This window comes from Choloepus didactylus, chromosome 9, assembly GCF_015220235.1.
Source record: "Choloepus didactylus isolate mChoDid1 chromosome 9, mChoDid1.pri, whole genome shotgun sequence".
Classification (NCBI taxonomy): domain Eukaryota; kingdom Metazoa; phylum Chordata; class Mammalia; order Pilosa; family Megalonychidae; genus Choloepus; species Choloepus didactylus.
Window position 1 is genome coordinate 9711364 of NC_051315.1, and position 19436 is coordinate 9730799.

The window sequence follows — 19436 nt, forward strand, 5'->3', positions numbered from 1 at the left end:
CAAGCAAGGCTTTTGGGAGGAGACAGACTCCTGCTCATACCTTGCATGTCATGTAGTAGCTTTAGTCCTTAGTGATTGCGCCGGTTTGAGTGTATTGTGTCCCCCAAATGTCATTATCTTTGTAGTCTTGTGGGACAGACGTTTTGGTGCTGGTTAGATTTGCTTGGAATGTGCCCCACCCAGCTGTGGGTGGTGACTTTGGTGGGATACTCCCATGGAGGCGTGACCCCACCCATTCAGGGTGGGCCTTGATCAGTGGAGCCATATAAAACATGCTGACTCAAAGAAACGGAGTGGAGTGCAGCTGTGAGTGACGTTTTGAAGAAGAGCAAGCTTGCTAGAGAAGAATGTCCTGGGAGAAAGCCATTTTGAAACCAGAACTTTGGAGCAGACGCCAGCCACGTGCCTTCCCAGCTAACAGAGGTTTTCCGGATGCCATTTGCCATCTTCCAGTGAAGGTACTTGATTACTGATGTGTTACCTTGGACACTTTATGGCCTTAAGACTGTAACTGTATAGCCAAATAAACCCCCTTTTTATAAAAGCCAGTCCATCTCTGGTGTTTTGCATTCTGCAGCATTAGCAAGCTAGAACAGTGATCAATGCTCTGAGGAATTAGTACTGAGCCTTTAAAAAAAAGTTTGAAAAAAGCATGGCATGTGGACACTCAGAGAATGTTGTGGGTGCATGAGTGTTTATGTGTGCATACTGATATGTAGTTACATATGATTTCCTTTGTGATACTATAGAGGCCGCCTTAGCTAAGGTAGAAAGGAATTCTATAAAGAATGGGCTCACCATCATCTGTCAGTACAACTAACCGAAGAATCTTTTACCAATAACACACTGAGTGAAGCATTTTGGGCAGATACAAATCAAGTCCTAACTAGGACTTGATTTTCTCAATAGCCTATTAAACATGTGTCTGCACATCTTTCATCTAAAGCAGATGTTTCTTTACATTTGAGATATTTAAGCAATTGACAGTGTAAGTAATGAATACAGGTAGAGTGGTAAGACTATGAACTCGGGAATGGCCATCTTGGTCATGTTATCTTAATTTCTGATTCTCCATTTCCTAATATGCCTATTGGTATGACAAAAACCACATCATGAAATTTCATGAGCTTTGTCCTGCAGTATGAGGCGAAAAGGCCCTAGCTCAAAGTCTGACCTGTAGGAGATGAGCACAAATTGTCAGTTCCGTTCTCCCATCATTTATAGTGAATCTAGGTCCCCAGCCTTTCCACAGATCCCCATGCATAAGGCTTGCAAGAAAAGAGACTACAAAAATAGAAAATAAAGGGAAATATAAGGGAAGGATTACACTGTCGTTCTTCATCTTCCTGAAACTTCACCCCCCACCCCCTCCCCAGGAACAACTAAATTCAGATGCTTTCTATTTTGAGAATGCATTTAGTTTGCACTTCTCTTCCTGATCTCCAAGCAAAAAGCCCCAAATAACTTCCCAACCCAGCCTTTCACTGCAGATGGAGGTCTAGAAGCAGGAGTGAGGGTACCAGGCGTCTGTTTGTCCCCTTTATCCATGGAGGTTATCATTTCTGTTAAAGCCAAGATATTAGTAGTATCAGAACTGGTCTCAAATAAATCTTTAAATATTAGGACTCCCTGTTCCATTAGTAAAATCTTTGTGTTCTTTTCTGTTTCCAAGACATGCCACATGTGAAGGCAGTATCACCACCCTCAAAAACCAATGGGACAGTCACCATCATTTTCTAGTGTTTCATAATGGGATTTTCATCTCTTATGAAGCCAATCCGATCCTATGTGCTTTGAAACCAAGTTTACTCACAATGTAAAGGAGAAAACTGTTTCAGTCTGTTTGATCATGTTTTGCTTGTTTCTTTGTTTTTCCCCACCCCCCTCTCCTTTCCAGGTAGGAAAGTGCCAGCACGCACAAAACCTTTATCCGTTTCAAATTAAAGCAAAATCAAGGAAGATCAAATCCCCCCATGCCAATTTGAATGTATTATGTCCCCCAGAAAAAGCAATATTCTTTGATGCAATCTTGTGGGGCAGACATACTAATGGGGATTAAGTCGGAACATTTGGATTAGGTTGTTTGCATGGACGTGTGCCCCACCCAACTGTAGGTGATAACTCTGATGAGATATTTCCATGGAGGCATGACCCCATCCATTCAAGGTGGGCCTTGATCAGTGGAGCCATATAAATGGGCTGACAAAGAGAAGGAACTCAGTGCAGCTGAGAGTGACATTTTGAAGAGGAGCTACAGTCAAGAGGGACACTTTGAAGAAAGCACAGGAGCTGCAAATGAGAGAGAGAGTTTGAAGACGGCTGTTGAAGGCAGACTCTTGCTCCGGAGAAGCTAAGAGAGGACAAATACCCCAAGTGCAACTAAGAGTGACATTTTTGAGGAACTGCAACCTAGAGAGGAATGTCCTGGGAGAAAGCCATTTTGAAAGCAGAAATTTGGAGCAGACGCCAGCCACATGCCTTCCCAGCTAACAGAGGTTTTCCAGAGCCATTGTCCATCCTCCAGTGAAGGTACCCGATTGTTGATGTGTTACTTTGGACACTTTATGGCCTTAAGACTGTAACTGTGTAACCAAATAAACCCCCTTTATAAAAGCCGATTCAACTCTGGTGTTTTGCATTTCAGCAACATTAGCAAACCAGAACACCCCCAAATGCAGAAAATTCTTCCCAGGGGAAGAATCAAGAGTTTCCCAAGATAGACTTGAGGAACTCAGAGTTCACAATTTTAAAACTTCCTTTGACTTGTTTCGTTTTCTGAGAGACATATCTGAAATAGCTGACAATGTTCCTTTCCTGTTGCGGAGCTGGGCAGAGTAGCAGGTTTTAGCAGCCTCTCTCTCCGTCATAAACGTGTTTTAATGCACTTACATGTGCTTAATAATACAGGCAGCACCTGGATTCTTTAGAGCAAAGTGCAAATGGGGCCTGTAAAAAATTAAAAGTGCATTTTTGACCTGAGGACTCCAAGTCTCTGTACTCAAAAATCTCACCCATGAGCAAGAAACTGCCTGGTGTCAGCTCACATTTTTCTTCTTCAAATAAGAAGGGTGGAGATTTCACTTTTATAACTCTGAGCAAGAACAATGTTAGGATTCTAAATGATTAACTCACCTCCATTACTGGAAATCGAATCAATTTTATAAATTCCTCTGACTGCACAAATTCTCTCTTAGCTTTTGAGACTCTGTTAGGCCCAGTCTACTGGCCTCACAAGTCAGTATGGAAGGAAAAGAAAATTTTCTGCATACCTTTGCAACACTGTGCTACCTATTTTACTTCTACTATCTCATTTCAGCCCCACAGAATCTAGTGAAAAATATTTTTCACCCCACATGACTGGCAACCTCCATGATCATCCCCAATAACCCACAAATCCTAACCTTCGCTCCATCATGTAATCCCCTCCACTTGAGTATAGGGTAGACTTACTTCCTTGCTTCTAATGGAGAGAATATGGTGGAAGTGATGGGATGCCACTTCTACTACCAGGTTATTAAAAGGCTTTGCCTTGCGACTTGGATGCTCTTTCTTGCTCTCTTGGATGGCTCACTCTGGGGTAGGCCAGCTGTCATGCCATGGGGTAGCCTTCTAGAAAGCCCTACATGGGTAAGCTTGGAAGCAGATCTTCCCCCAGTTGAGCCTGAGATGACAGGATCCCCAGCTAACACCTTAATTGCAACCTTGCATAGCAGGAGACCCTGATCTAGAATCACTCAGCCAAGGCATCTCTGGATTCCTGACCTGCAGAAACTGAGACATAAAAAAATGTTTCCGGCCACTAAGTCTTGGTGGAATTCATTATGCAACAATAAATAACCAATAATTCCCAGTTGACCGATGAGACACAGTTAAGAAGTTTATCTAGGCCATACACTAGTCAGAAGAAGAGGAAGCTTTGGAACCTGTCCATCTGACTACCAGAGCTGGGTCCTTCTGCTATTCCTAGGGGTTCAGTGGGCCTTTCTGCTCACTCATGGACATCAGAGGCTCTCGTCTGGTCTGACCTGATCTTGACTATCTAGTCAGATCCTTTATTATTTATTTCACTTTTCTCTAATCTATTTGAATAATGAAACTCACATTCTGGCAGGGAAGACGTATATTTAAATTAAAGTGCAAAACAGCGTAATCTGTGATAAGCATTAGCCCTGGTGCACAGAGGTGGGTTTTGATCCAGACTGTGGAATCAGAGGGGCTGCACAAAGGATTCGTTGATGGAGTAACTCACCTTTGCCCTGAAACTTATTCTGACCTCCGTAAGTTCCTGTTTGCTAAACAATCAGTTGGTTTCTTGAAGGACTGGGAGAAATTAGGGCGATAGAAGAAGAAAGAGGGAGAAGGGTCAAGTATTTCAGGTTGAGTCAGGGAGAGTCAGAGGTGTGAAAAAGCATGACTTGCTCATAGCTCTTTTCAATAACATTACACATTAGGATCTATGCTGTATTGCTATAAAAGTGAGTGCTTCCCAAGCCTCGGTCACTGGAGGACCATTTTCTAAAGTTTTAAACGTGCCCCGGTGCCACATGTACAAATATTTACCTAATATTGCTTTTAAAAATAATATTTTTTAAAAACTCACTAATTTTTACTTGCAATAGAATGTTGGAGCTGTAAGGAGCCCCAACGGGAGCCCAATGTACAGGGAAAATACAGACTTCAAAGTCAGACAAGTTCAGAATGAAATCCCAGCACCATCACTTATGGATACGTGATTATGGAAGTTATTAAGTCTTTGTGGCTTTACATGTTTTCATCTACAAAGGAGAAAATAATACCTTCCTTGAATGAGCCGGGGGAAGATTCCATGAGATTATGTATAGAGTGCAAGTCTTGCCTCTAGAGGACCCAGCAGCGTATTTTTTAAACAACCTCTGGACTGCTGAACAGTATTAGATAGGAATTCTTATTCCCATTTCTGAGATGAGACTGTTGAGGGACAATGAAATTAAGTGTCTTGTCAACGGTTAAGTAGCTAATTATAAATTTGGTCTTTTTTTTTTGCCTATAAGAAAAAAAATCACAGTCTCTTCAGACTTGGAGTAAATTTGTGAACACTGGCCCACCCCACCCAGCTGGGAGCTGGATTCTGGATGTTTTGGTCAGAACCTCAACCTTCGTTTGATTCGGCTGAACAAGAAATGGACCTTGAGGAGTGTGTCAGCAGATGGTACCTGTGAGAGTCTCTGCCGCACGTGTCATTTTCTGAATCACGAGTCTCAGGGTTCCGCTCTCCAGGCTCAGCAGCAGGGTCCCCGAGCCCTCAGACAGCTCTGTGGACAGAAGCAGACCGTCCTCGTTCCACGTTCGAAACTGGAAACTCACTGAGAGCCCGTCGATTTGGGGGGTGCCGGGCAGCAACAAATAGCTGCTGCTGGAGCTGACAAATGTGATGGGAACAATTTGTGGTTCAGAGCAGGAAAAGGTGACATTGCCCTGGAAAACAATAAAAATCAAACATGTAAAAGCCATTTTTTATTCTGCAATCTGACAGCCGATATAAACAACCACCTGGCGCTGACCTTAATTTCAGGATCATTCCACATTCAGCTGCAAGATCTTAAAGAAAAAAAAAAAAAAATACACCAGCTTGGCTCAGAGACACCCACAAGATTGTTCTCCTTTCCTGTTTTAAGTGCTATCTGCAAGTAGGGCCACGTTTTCTAGGATCCAGTGTAAGAAAAATAAATACATCCATCCAGTGTACAAATATGGACTACAAGTCAACTATATGCCAAGCACTGGGCTAACTTTTAAATCAATACATGTGAAACAATTTTGTTACAATGTGGAATGCACTAAAAGAGAGGGGGAAACCAGTAACTAGGGCATCTGGCAGAAGTCTAACCATGGTTAAGTGAGTGAGCAAAAGACAGCCAAAGAGAAGAGGCTGAGGGGAAATACAGGATTTGGCCAGGTGGAAAGGAGGATGGGGGCAGGGAGTAAGTGTGGACTGGGTAGGATTTTAAACAAAGGGAGAACATGTGCAAAGTCTTGGGGAAATTAGCAGAAGGGGCTCCCTGCAGAATTGCAGAGAACTTGCCATTTCTAAGCATAAAGTAGGGCAGGAAGGGCCAGGAGGAATGGAAGGTGCTGAGGCTAGAAAAAAGGTGAAAGGAGGCAGAGTCTGAAAGACGTTTAATGCCTCGCTGAATTGTTTCCATTCAAACCTAGAAGTAGTACAGGAACATCTACCAGATTATCAATTTACTGAGAATGTTTTCAATATCATGGGGAGTGAAGTAGAGGACTGGGGTGAGGAATATTAAACGTAGATAGACTAGAGCCAGGATGAAGAGTAAGATTATACTTTGCGAAAGTGAAGGGGACACTGGTCTAGGTTTATATGAGAAGGTCTAGAGTAAGCTTGAAGGTCAGGAATTTCCTGGAAAATAAAGAAATGGATGCATGTGCCCAACCGATCCTTGTGCTGGGGTCACTCCTAATAGATGAGGAAGGAGAAAGCCTAGAATACCTTATCAACTGTAAATGGGTGTGTCTTAGGAAAGCATTTAGAATTTAAATCATACGCCCCACAGCCGTCCACATCCTAGTTTCCATTCCTACCATTAAACTCCAAACACTAATCTTCAAACAACTGCAGTGAGCTTATTCAGGTAAGCCTAACACATTCAACTCATCCACATCATCATAGACACATTATATTCCTTATAAATTGTCCCTCTCAATGCCACTGAACAACCAAATTTGGATTATATGATGGCATGACCAACTTGGCATTATATGGTGGCTCAGCCTTTCTGAGCCAGCTCCCAGTGCCATTTGTGCAAAAAAGAGGAAAGGATTTCACACGGAGAGCATGCTACCTGGAATGGCTGAATTCAACTTTCCGCAGAGGTGATCAAATGGTGGAATTAGAAGTGAGAACACCTTTTAGAGCAGGTTAATGGAGCAACTCCCCAAACCTGGTAGTCCAAATAAACCTCCCTAGGTCTCATCCTTGTCTATGGGACTCTTATATTCCTGAAAACAAATACCACTGCCCACTCTTTCTCCTTGGACTAAAAGAATGCAAACTTCTACTGATGGTTTATTACTAATGATCCACTTATCTGTCCAGCTGCTATGAGAAAGTTCTTGCATGAATCATTGATCATTGAGGTTTAGACATTTTTCTCTCTTTCGGTTAAAATCCTCAGAAGTTAATTTAGATGTCAAAGGGTAGAGTCTTGATATCTGTCAAGAAACTGCTTCCAGAAAATTCCCCATGTTTTATCTTGCCCCACCCTGCCAGGCAGTAAGCTAAGCATTTCTGTACATATCTCATGCATTCTGCACAACATCTCTGCAACACAGCACTTTCTTCATTTAAATGATGCATGCACTGGGCTTAGGAAGGTTAAGCAACTTAACGAATGTCATATGCACCCACTAGCAGTGAGGCTGGGAGATGCATCAAGGTGTGATTCAGAATGTTGCTTTTAGCCACTGTCTCTGTGACCTCCCTCCTCTACACTGGGCACCACCATTTTGTAAAAACTACCAATTTGCTCATGGAATCTTATTTTTGCTTTTGATTTCTTTCAAAAGAATGAAAACATCCCCACTGAAAAGAGATTATACATGGCAAAGCTGTTTTCGGGAAGAAGCAGACACACAAATGCTCCTATAGCAAAGTCAGGAGATGGTAGTAAATTCTCTTCCCCCTTTCTTTTCCTGAAGTCAGGGTCAACTCTGCTGGTACCAAGTTTTCTGGAGTACAGCTGTATGCAAAGTTTGAGGCTGTGTTGAGAGGGGGTGGCTGGGAGGTAGTGATGATTCAACAGTGCAGAAGGTTGTAAAAAGGCCTCTTTCTCCCCATTGATTTAAAACTTGATGCTTAGCTCAACCCAAGCTGTCTTCTGAATGACCTCTGCACCCAGAGCCAGGGATGATTGACCTTAGGACAGTAAGGTGTCTCATTTTCCCAGCTGCTAAGACAAATACCACACAATGGATTGGCTGAACAATAGGAATTTAGTGGCTCATAGTTTCAGAGGCTGGGAGGCTGGTTTCCTCCTGTAGTCACTAGCATTATGGCTGGCTGGAAATCCTTGGTTTCCTTGACTTTCTCATCACATGGCAATGTCCTCACCTTACTATTCAGGGTTCTATTGACTTCTTGCTTCTGGGTCCTCCCTGAGGATTTCTCCTCTATGTTTGGATTTCTTCTGCTTATAAAGAAATCAAACAATCTGGATTAAGGCCAAATTTATTCAGTTGGCCACATCTTAACTAAAAGAGCATCTTCAAGGGATCTTATTTATGATGGATTCACACCAAGAGGAAAGCAGATTAAGACAAGAACATATGTAAATTGAGACACATACTTCATGTACCCCAGGGGTGGCCAGAGTGACAGAGATTCCTTTCTCTTTGAATTGATTCACTAATATCTGGAGCTCTATTCCCCGTATTTCTTTCACTCCACTCTATGTTTAATGAGCCCCAACTGCATGATAACTATCCTGGTGTGTTCAGAATCCTAGGAGTCCCCAACTCTGTACCAGTGGCAAGAACTTCAAATAAATTGTTTCAGGAATGCCCATTGGCAAAGGTAAGTCTATGTATTTGGGGATCACTGCTTTGCTCACCAGAAAGCAGGGAAACTCTGAAATGCATTATGTCGTGTTTCCCCTTCTTCAGTGGGTTTCCCCTGGTTCACTGTAGAACAGGCTCCTCTCCCTTCTCCACGTCCACATTCTTTCACTCTGTCCTTTGTCATCTTCACCCCATGCTGCTGCTTGGCTGTTTTCCCCAACACTGTGATCTCCAGTGGTAAATTCCAGGGCAAGTAGAGAAGAGATGTGAGTATATAGGAAATGTCTTTTCTACTGAACCTGACCCGTGTCTCTAGTTGAATGTGAGTTTCAAGCTCAGCCTCCTGCCACTGCCATCTCAGCTGGGCTTGTTGCTGACAGAAGTGCTGCAAAGCCTTGAAGACCATCAATACCCACCTCCATCCACCAAAGTGGGGCAGAATATAGGAAAAAAATAGCTACATGAAAAAAATGCTGCTTTAAAAATCAATATGGTATATTTGATCTTTTTCAATAATGCCTTTTGTGACCTCTGAATCCTTCTAAACACAGCATTTGAGGAGAACCCGCTCATCAATTTAAAATTTCTTGCAAGAATGCCATTCACTTAAGAATTGTGTCAAGATAGCATGGAAAAATTGTCTGTATTCTACCTTATATACTTCTTTAACCTATTTTCCATCTTTCATTTTTTTTTCCTTAAGAAGGAGATTTTTTTTTAATATTCCCTTCGAGTTCTAAAACATTATACAATGATGCCCTAAGCACAGGGGTTTATAGATTATATGCCTGTACATCTTCTTGGTCCTTTGCCTTCTGTGTTCATTAGTGTTCAGTATGATGTCATCAGTATGGAATATGCTTTGACAGCTGGGGTCACAGTCATCAAATCTCTAAGAGAACTCAACTGGCCCTGGTCCCATATGCAGGGAATTATCACTGAACTAGTTGACATTGAAAGGAAGTCAGTACTGTTTTCTGTGGTCCCTTTTCTTGCTTCCATATCTTACAAGACCTACAGGTGTTTTACTTCATCCACATGCCCAGGCTAAATCCTTAGGGTCTGCTCTGCCTCTCCTCGCTATACTACTGTGTCTGATTTGATGTGGACCTCCACCATCTGACTGAGGCTGCTGCTTAAGACCATGGTAGGGGACAATCCAAGCATGGTCTGATGCCTTTCTCCATCATCTACAGATAAACATGTGCTTGGGACTGTGTGATGAATGTGGGATGACTCCCTTCTCTGAAGTGTCTGGAGATAAAACTAACCACCTGGCAGACAGTGGCCTACCTACATTTTCCCCCAAGCATATGCAAGCATTCACTGGAGACTACCTGCTTGGTGTGTGCATTTTATGGCAACTGGCGCACCCCTCTTCCTATATCTGTTCCCAGTGGGGAGGAAATGGGATTCCTTACCTACAGCACACAAGAGAGGCGTGCATGCAGACCATCTCCCTGTGTCAGCTACAGAGCAGACTTGGTGGTCAGTGGGGATCTATCCCCAGTAGTGTTGACCTTGCTCTGTCTCTTGTCTATATGAGTAAACCTTGTTACATTTAGTGCTGTGTAAGTCATGTCTTTGGCTGGTGACCCTGACACCTGCAAACCATGGAGCATATTGACATCACTTTGCTCTCCTCCACATGGTAGGACTCCTCCCCCTGGAGGTGGTAACATGTGCTTTATCTCAGAAAAAGATAATGATGAGGCCTCCCTAGGGCAGCAATGGCCATAGGTCACTAATACTTCAAAGAGGGACCATTCCTTGGTTCCCATGATGACAGTTCTCAGTACCATTTTCTTCCATTCTCATGCATGCCCATCCTTCTCCAAAGGGTCAAGTCCACGGAAGAGCTTGGGGACCCTCAGACAATGTTTGTTTTCCTTCTCTGGGGACCCACCCAGGCCTTTTCTTTTCAGCCTTCAAGTCACAGAAGTTTACTTTTCTCAGACAAAAGAGTTTAATTTCTACCAATAGAAAACAGATCTTTGAAACCCTCAAGACATTTTTAGACTATCTTAAAAAAGTGTCCATATCTATGTAAAAACAACAAAAGCTGATTGCTGTCCCCTCCTTGACCAATATGGCTGGAGGACCTCCTAAGGATGGTCAAGGAGGGCATTGCAACATGAGATTCAAGTGCGTGTCAGTGGCTGTATCACTTTTCACTGATTCATCCTTCAAAGGAGGGCAAGGGGTCTCCCTGCCACCTGTCTTCTGAGAGCAGAGAGAAGCCCTCATTGACTAATTGCTATGAAGAGAAGTACATGAGGCCATTCAAACAGAAACCTGTCTTAATCCAGAGTATTGGGAAAATTTCCTTGGGGAGTAACATCTAAAGTGAGATTATGCAGGAGAGTGAGGAAAGCAATATCTGAATAAAGGAGGAAAGCATGTGCAAAGGCCCAGAGGCAGGCAGGTTTGTAGTCTGTTCAGGAAAAGAAGGTCAGGTGGGTGCAGGTCAGAAAAGCAGGAGAACATTAAGCAAGGTGAAGTTGAAAGGGTGGGCAGGGACCTGGTCATGTAGGCGGTTTTAACCATAGTAAGGTATTAGAACTTCATGGTGTGGAACTCTGGGATGGGAAGACATTATGGGTTGAATTGTATCCCCCAAAAAGAAATGTTGAAGTCCTAACCGTCAGACTGAAGATTGTGACCTTATTTGGCAATAGGGCCTTTGTAGATGTGATCAAGTTAAAGTGAGACCATACTGAGTAAGGTGGGCCCTAATCCAATATGATTGATGACATTCTATGAAGAGGAGAAAGACACAGACACACAGAGAGGAAAGACAGCCATGTGAAGAAGGGAGCAGAGACTGGAGTCATGTGTCTACAAGCCAAGGAGTGCCCAAAGTTACCAGAGGTTGGAAGAGGCAAAGAATAATTCTTCTCTAGAACATATAGGGAGCATGAACCTGACAGACCTCCAGATACCAGAACTATGAAATAAGTTACTGTTCCTTTAAGCCCCTCAGTGTGTGGTCCTTTGTTAAGGCAATCCCAGAAGGAGTGAAGAAAGAGCTGATGTAAAGACTGGGACATAAGGTCACTTTTGTTCTTTGGGTAAAACAGTCAGGCTCTAGTTAGGGAGTAGAAAGTATATTCTGTTCAGTAAAGAGTGGACATGGCCAAGCCTTCAGGAAGTTCTTGCATTATAGGCATGAGACGCCAATGGCTCAGTCCAGAGAAGCAAAGTAGGGAGAGAGGAAAATAAACAGATTCTTAGATGGTTTGCAGTGACATTGACAGGAGGTGTGCAGGTGAATGGATAGGAGGGTCCAGCTTGGCTCCCGCTTTCTCTGTTTTGGACAATGGGGTGGTTGGACTTCAAATGGGGAAGAACAGAGATGACCCCTGCCTGCTGCAAGATGCTCACGCATCTCCTGGTTGTGGATACCACCCCCAGTAGCGTATGAGGACATACTAACATCAAGTAGATGAATTTCAGCATGCTCAACCAATTTGTTTTGTTTTGTTTCTATGGCAACCCATCCCCTAAATGCATTTCTTGTCTTCTTCCCTTCATCACAGTGACCTCTTAGGCTCTGCACCCCAACACCAAGGTGGAGTCCACCTTCCTCCTCCTTGCCTGAAGGCTTAACCCCCTCCCCAATAGAGGATCCCCTCCCCACAAGCTTCCATGGGCACACGTTACCGGTGGAAATTCACTATATGTGATGGTTAGTTTTGTGTCAACTTGGCCAGGTGATGGTGTCCAGGTGTCTGGTCAAGAAAGTGCTGCCCCAACCATTAATGCAAGGATGTTTGTGGCTGGTTAATAAATCAGAATGCTGGTTTATTAAATTGTCAGTCAAATGACTGCACCTGTGACTTATTACCCTAATGAAGGGTGTGTCTTCTGCAATGAGAGAATTCAGTCAGCTGGATTTAATCCAATCAGCTGAAGACATTTAAGGGAGAGAGATAGAGGACCTTCACTTCTTCGGCAAGCCAGCAAAATGCTTCCTGAAAAGTTCATCGAACACCTTCATCAGAGTTGCCAATTTGCTGCCTGCCCTATGGAATTTGGACTTCTGCATCCCCGCAGTTGCGTGAGACACTTTTATAAAATCTTATATTTGCAGATATCTCTTGTTGATTCTGTTTCCCTAGAGAACCCTAACTAATACACATTATTTCTTATAATGACTTGCAATAATTGGCTACTTTTAAAATATCTGTATAGGCTTTACATTTGTAACTGGGTATAGAACAGGCTTTCTTCAAATTCTGAGAAGGAAGTGTGTTAAATTCAGGCAAAGCTGGATTCTTATCATCAATATTTACTTGGAAAACCATATATATTCTCTCCAAACTCAGGCTTAGCTACTTCAATTGGGAGATTAATGATTGAGGGTCAGTGAGGATCAAATGAGACCACATACTAAGTATCTAGCCTTGACCCTGGTTAGTTGTTTTCTGTTTGTCCTGGTCTGCCACTTTCCTGGGTAACCTGAGGCAAGTCACTTCTAAAGACTTAGCTTCTTCTTTCATAACAAGAAACTGTTGGACTGGACAATATCAGGTTCCCACCAACACCTTCATTCTTTGGGTATCTGAGACTGAACACCCACACCTTTCCTCTCTAGTTTTCCTCAACAAGGAGACAAGCATCTCTCTGAGTCATTTTTATTCTTGGCTTGAGATGCACAATCAACTATTTACACTTAAAAAGACCTTTCATAATAATGATTCTGGGCACAAAGAAGGAAATCCAGACGTCTTCCCTACTAATTCCTGTGGAAACAAAGCAAGAGTCACCATAGATGATCATAATATCAACACAAAATAGTAAGTAGAAGATGATGTTACTCCGTATTAAAGAATATGTGGTCCACGTCTTTCAAGCACACTTAACATTTCATAGCAACAAATTGAATATTCTCTCACCACCCCCAGGAAAGGCCTCCTAAAATAATTTGCAAATAGAATGATAGTTTAATATCAAACCATACTAGTAATTAGAGAGTTGAAAACTCTCTTGGAGATGATAAAATGGGAGAGCTGATATGCAGCCACTTAGTTAAGGTGCTGGGCCAGAGCTGTGCAAAGACAACAGGAAGAAAACAACAGAGAATGCAGATTCAGGTCAGCTGCTTTCCTTCCACGTGATGCAGGTTTGTTCTGCCACCACATCTGAAGCTTTTTCAAAGGTTGACCAAAATCCAGTAAAACCCATCCAACTAAAAGCTTTCCTCTGCAAGTGGAGTGGCTCATTGAAAACGGAGATCTTGCAGTAATAGCATAATCACTATAATCTCCTGATAGCTGATGGACCAGTGTGTGATGGCTGGGACTTTTCCTGCCTGGAGACTTGTGACAGAGAGAACATGGTATCATTTGAGTCTCTGTAATGTGAATATAGATAGAATCAGATGAACTGACATAGAACGTGCTTATGGAGGGACCAATTTCAGAAGACTCTTCTCTGCCGAGGGACACAATGGGTGAAATCCCATAATGGTCTGAATGTTAGTTTGAAAGAGACGGGACAGATTGAATAGTGCACTAATGGCCTTCTGTATTTGTCAAATGCTCCTAAAATGAGATCCGTCACTTAATCAATTGCCATCTAGTATTAATGCCAAGCCTCAAATAGCACTGACATAATTGCCATAAGTTACTAGGAAAGAACAAGGAGCTAGAAGAACTGAGAAGACACGCTAAACAAATGGCTTAATTTGGACTCATTCAACAGTGCTGTGATTGAACACAGTCATTTATTTATTTCATTTGGTGTCATCTACATAAAAACTTCAGACTTTAGCAGCAAAAGATAATCTGGCTTGAATTTCATACCCAGTTATTGCCTTTTTTAAATCCCTGGGCTAACGATCCACCCACTTTCAAGATTTTTTCTCACTTGTAGAACTTCTCTTGGCACAGGTTGTGGCTAAAGCTGGTAAAGCACCATGAGTCCATTTCTGAAAAGTTGCACCTAAGAATTTCTTTTTGATGAGCATTGTTCCCCAAGTCAATATTCGGCCAACGATGACTTGTGCCATCTTTTTCTAGTTATCTTGGTTTTGCAAGTGCATTCCTTTTCAACTCTTTCCACTACCCAAAGACAGCTGCAATGGCCTACTACTAGTATCTCACCATTTAGCTGTCTTATGGAAGCCTCCAGGTTGTTATCATCTGCTCTTATTTACATGATCATCTGCAAATAAAGAAGCTATAAATCTAAGGTATGTGAGGGTCATGCCAGACCAATGGTCTGTAGCACATTCTCTATCAAGCTGTGCCGATGCTTCTTGACTTATCTCCTTGGACTCCATCTCACCCACCCAACAAGGCTTACCAGTTCAGCAATACAACCCTGGCCTGGACTTAGGTCATCTGGTAAGAATAAGACTTGGATAATGGACCACTTTCTGCCTGTTGAAAAAGGACCTGACATCACATGTGAGGGTTGACTGGCCATAGATCTTGGCCTGGTAGGATGAGTCTGAATCAAGCCTAGTACGAAAGACAGAGGTTAGAGCAAGGGATGGCATGAGCATGTGTGGGCAGGGTGAGTGAACTGTCTACTCTTGTTGGTACTCATCAAATGCAGCTCCAAGGATGTCCTGGTTCATCCCCTCGGATGGAAATAATAGGTCAGGTATGTCCTTCCTGCAGCACTGGAAAACCAATTTGGAAGATGCCAAAGGGATACAGCAGACCCAGCTTGAAGTTCTGCCTACCATGGCTGGCTTTGGAGTTTCCTAAATGTTCCACTTGCAGGGGTTATGTTACTGTGCTGTGCTGTTATTTATGAAGCATTTTCATCATGGGTGTTTGTTTTGTTTTTTAATCATCATCCAGACATCAGAACACTCTGGTGAATACAAAATAAAGCCAGCAGAGCAAGGCTGAGTTTCAATCAGAAGGGATCAAACAAATCCAATCAAGCATTTATAAGCTGGAGAAAAAATGATCTTGATTTAATCTAATTTGTGGGGAAAGATTTCAAAGTCAGGGCTTGATTTTTCAAGTGAGTATAACCATTTCTAATTTAATTCATCTGAAAAGGACCAGGATTGACTGGCATGTTATCACCAAATTTAGGAAAAAGGCCATTCTTTGAACTAAATTGATTTTCCCAATTAACAAACTAAGATTTAAGAATAATTCAACTGTTTACTCAACAGATACTTATTAAGCAGATTGCAGGGGCAAGGACTGAATCTAGTGGGGAGGGACACAGCTCGCGAGATAGATGGCCTCTTGGGGCTTGCATTGAAGGGGGCTGTAGGGAAATCAGGAACATGAAATAGGAAGTCATAACCATAACTGAGTGTCCTGAAGGAGAAGTACATGTTGCTGGGTGAGTATGTAACAGAGGCTCACGAAGTAACTTTTGATCTGAGTGTCAGAAGATTGGTAGGAACACGTGGGGTTGGGAGCAGGATTTGGTTGGAGGGAGACAAAATCAGAAGGGAAAATCAGTGGGAAAAAAGAGCAGACTGCACTGCACGATTTTGAAGGGCACTAAATCACGAATCAGCTACATAGGAAACATTTGGTTTCTGCCGAAGGAGGCCTTTGAGGATAGGCATCCTGCACCATGCGGTGTCATTTGAGGACACCCAGCAGAGACCTGTCTTTGGTGTTGGAGGGAAGGCCCTGCTTATGGCCAAAGCTTGTGGGCAGCCTGCAGGTGATCTCCCACATGGTCACCCTCTCCTCTGGCTTCTCAGGAGTGGCTGCCTAAAAACACCTGCAAACGATGACCCACTGGGAGCCACATATCAGATACACTCTTCACTTTGTCTTGCTTTGCCCTCCCAACCTCCCCAACTCAGCTCCCCATTTCAGCCCCTCGGCTTCGGACTCAGCTTTTGGACTCAGCTTTCTCCCTGCCTACTTGTGCCTCTTGTTTCTGGCCCTGGATTTTGTGCTTGTGCCCAGAGCACTAAAGACGAGCATCCACACTGAGGGTTTGGCTTTTGCAAATAGAGGTGCCTTTTCACCCAGAGACAAACACTACAAGAGGGACCAGGAGGATGGGGGTGCAGAGGGAAAGAAGGAATGAAAAGCAGACCAACGGCTGACCTGAAATCCTCTTAGTTATAAGGTGGGAAGCGAAGCTAGAACTCTTTCCTGAATGCTCTTTCATTTCTGTTACCAATTACGCTATTTGGAAATACATATGAATCAAGGAGCTTACAAATATTCATTCTTTTTGACATTTTACTTTCACAGCTAGAAATCCATTCTCAGGAAATGATCTGAAATTCAACTAGGATTTATGAACTGAGCAACATTATTAATAATAATACAGAACTGGGTCTAAAATCAAGGAAATTGTTAAGTAATTTATGATATAGATATTTTATACTATTTTGTAGCCACTAATAATGAGCTTTATGGTAAATATTTAAAATGCTTATGATACAATAATAAATGAATAGAAAAAAGTTGCATGTGTGAGTCAGGTAAAATACATGTATATACAAATATAGACAAGAAGAGACATTAATCTGATAAATAGTAGCTATCTTTGAGTGACGGAATCAGTCTTTTTTATTTAAATAATGACAGTTTTCTGTATTTCCAATGTATTTAAAATGAGCAAGCATAACTTATAGAATAAGAATTTTAGTTAAATAGTTTTACATGTAACTTACAACTTTATTTAAAGCTTTCACAACAACAATATTCAGGATTAATAATTGCTATTGGGGGCATTACGTGAGTTATTAAGAGAAAGAAATAACAGCAGTTAATCCAAGTAAGGGTTAGAAGCAAATGGATATGAAGTTTGAGTACTGTGTTTCAAATGGTGTCTACTCCTGGATAATTGCAGAATGTTTTCCCTTTACTGGAGATCTAACTCATGTGTCTATTCCACTCGAGTAAACAAAGATGATGAGTCATTAAAAAGGGCCATGGCAAGGTGGCGTGGGTGTGTGTGTTTGTGAGTGGGTGTGTGCTGTGTGCATGAATGTGTGTGTATATATGGATATGAGTGTGTATGTGTGTGGATCAGTGTGTGGGGATGGGTGACTGTGAGAGTATACATGGGAGTGTGTGTAAAGTGTGTGCGTATGTGAGTGTTTGCATTTTCTTTTGAGTAAACTCTCATCTCCAGACTTTCTTGGAAGTATTCAGATTATTCAGGAAATAATCTGAAATGTTACTAAGATTTATAAAATAAACAACATAAATTATAATAATGCAGAACTGGGTCTAAAATTAAGGGAATTGTTAAGTAATTTATGAAGCAGACATAAATAAAGCAAATTATACTCCACAAGCATGTGCTGTCATATGCATGCAGGGCTTTTTTAGACCTAATTCACATTAATGAGGAAAAAATGGTCTTGTCTCTGAAAATGCATATGGACTTCTTAGCTCTTGGGTAAAGCCTGAGAAAGAAATAAGCAGGTATAAAGAGCAAGGGCCATCAACGTAAGCAAATTATAGATCAATAATGAGCATATTATAAAAGTCAGTTTCTCAATTTCATCAATAATGATTTCTGACATATGCAGATATATTTCCCATTCTGATTATTATTGTTATTACTAAATAACATTTAAAATTTTTCTTTATAAAAGATTTTAAAAAATGAAGACATTTGGAGAGATATTCTAGAAGAGTTCTACATTAAAAATATATGAATCACATATATAATATAAAATTTTCTGATAGCCATATTTTTAAAAGTAAAAAGAAACAAATCAACTTAATTTTAATGTTGGCTATTTAACTCAATTTATAAAATACTATTTAATCATGCAGTCCATATTGAAAGTATTAGTGAGACATTTTATTTTATTTTTTGTGCGTGTATTTTACCCTTACTAGCCACATGTCATATGTTCAGCTGCCACACCGGGCAAATCTAGCTCATCATTAGAATGGTAATGGTAGAACTGGGCATTGCTACCTTGACATGGAGATAGATGTTGCATCATTTCTCACAGGAGAATGCCACGTACAGACCTTTATTGTCCCAAGGGATTGTGGGAAGATCCACAGTTACCTATTCAAAAATCCATTCTCCCTGAATGTCCAATTTACTCAAGGCAACAATATGCCCACCTGGATGACATTCCCCTATTTCCCTTGCAGGTAAGTGTGGGCAGGTGAAAAAGTTCTGGCCCATGAGGCATCGTGGAGCACTGGGAGGACCTTCCTGGAAGGCTCAGCTGGGAAGAACACTCCTTTGGCCTCCGCCTTTCCCTCTGTCCTGCAGCCTGGGGTGTAGCCACACTGCCTCACATCCCAGAAGCCTATTGGGTGCCCCAGGATGGAAGCTGTGGGGGAGGAATGTCTGAGCAGAAGAATAGAGGCTCTGGGTCCTGACCATTTCATGGGGCTGCCAGACCAGTTAGTTCAGTATGGTCTTCTCTGGGCTTCTTTATTCGAGGGAATAAACTCGTGTGTTTTTAGACCCCAAAGTTTCTGTTTTGTTTTGGGCGGAGGGGGTATGATAGATAGCTCCTACAGGCATGCTAATCAAACCCTAGCTGATAGAGGAAATTTAGGTGGTTCTCTTTAATCAAATATTTGAGTTGGAGATATTTTGAGATCATCTAGAAAACAAGCTTCTCAGTCAAGTTTATGCAGCTATCTTAGGACACAACTGGAGAAGCTGCCTTTTCTGATATATACATTACCTGTTCTGTAAGCCATAGCACTTCTGCTGAATTGTAAGGTAGAAAATGTCGGTGATTGAAGGTACCCCAAAAGACTGTCTTCTAACCCTTTATCTCCAGCAATCTAAGAGTTAAATGGGGCTAAGAACCTCTCAATCATATGTATAGATCTCTAGACCTGGCAGGGGTCAGCCTCCCTACCTAAGTTGTTCCAGGGTTAAACAGAGAGCCAACCAGACCCATAAGTCTATTTTCATATAATCGTTACAGCATTAAGTTT

General features: G+C 42.0%; 1 protein-coding gene across 1 annotated transcript in view; it reads right to left on the reverse strand.

Annotated features, from left to right (window-relative positions):
- The window catches only part of CNTNAP5 (contactin associated protein family member 5), an 860113-nt gene that overhangs the window by 407863 nt on the left and 432814 nt on the right, over positions 1–19436 (reverse strand). Inside the window, 1 exon segment of the mRNA XM_037849799.1 lies at positions 5193–5454. Within this exon segment, the coding sequence (XP_037705727.1) occupies positions 5193–5454 (262 nt within the window).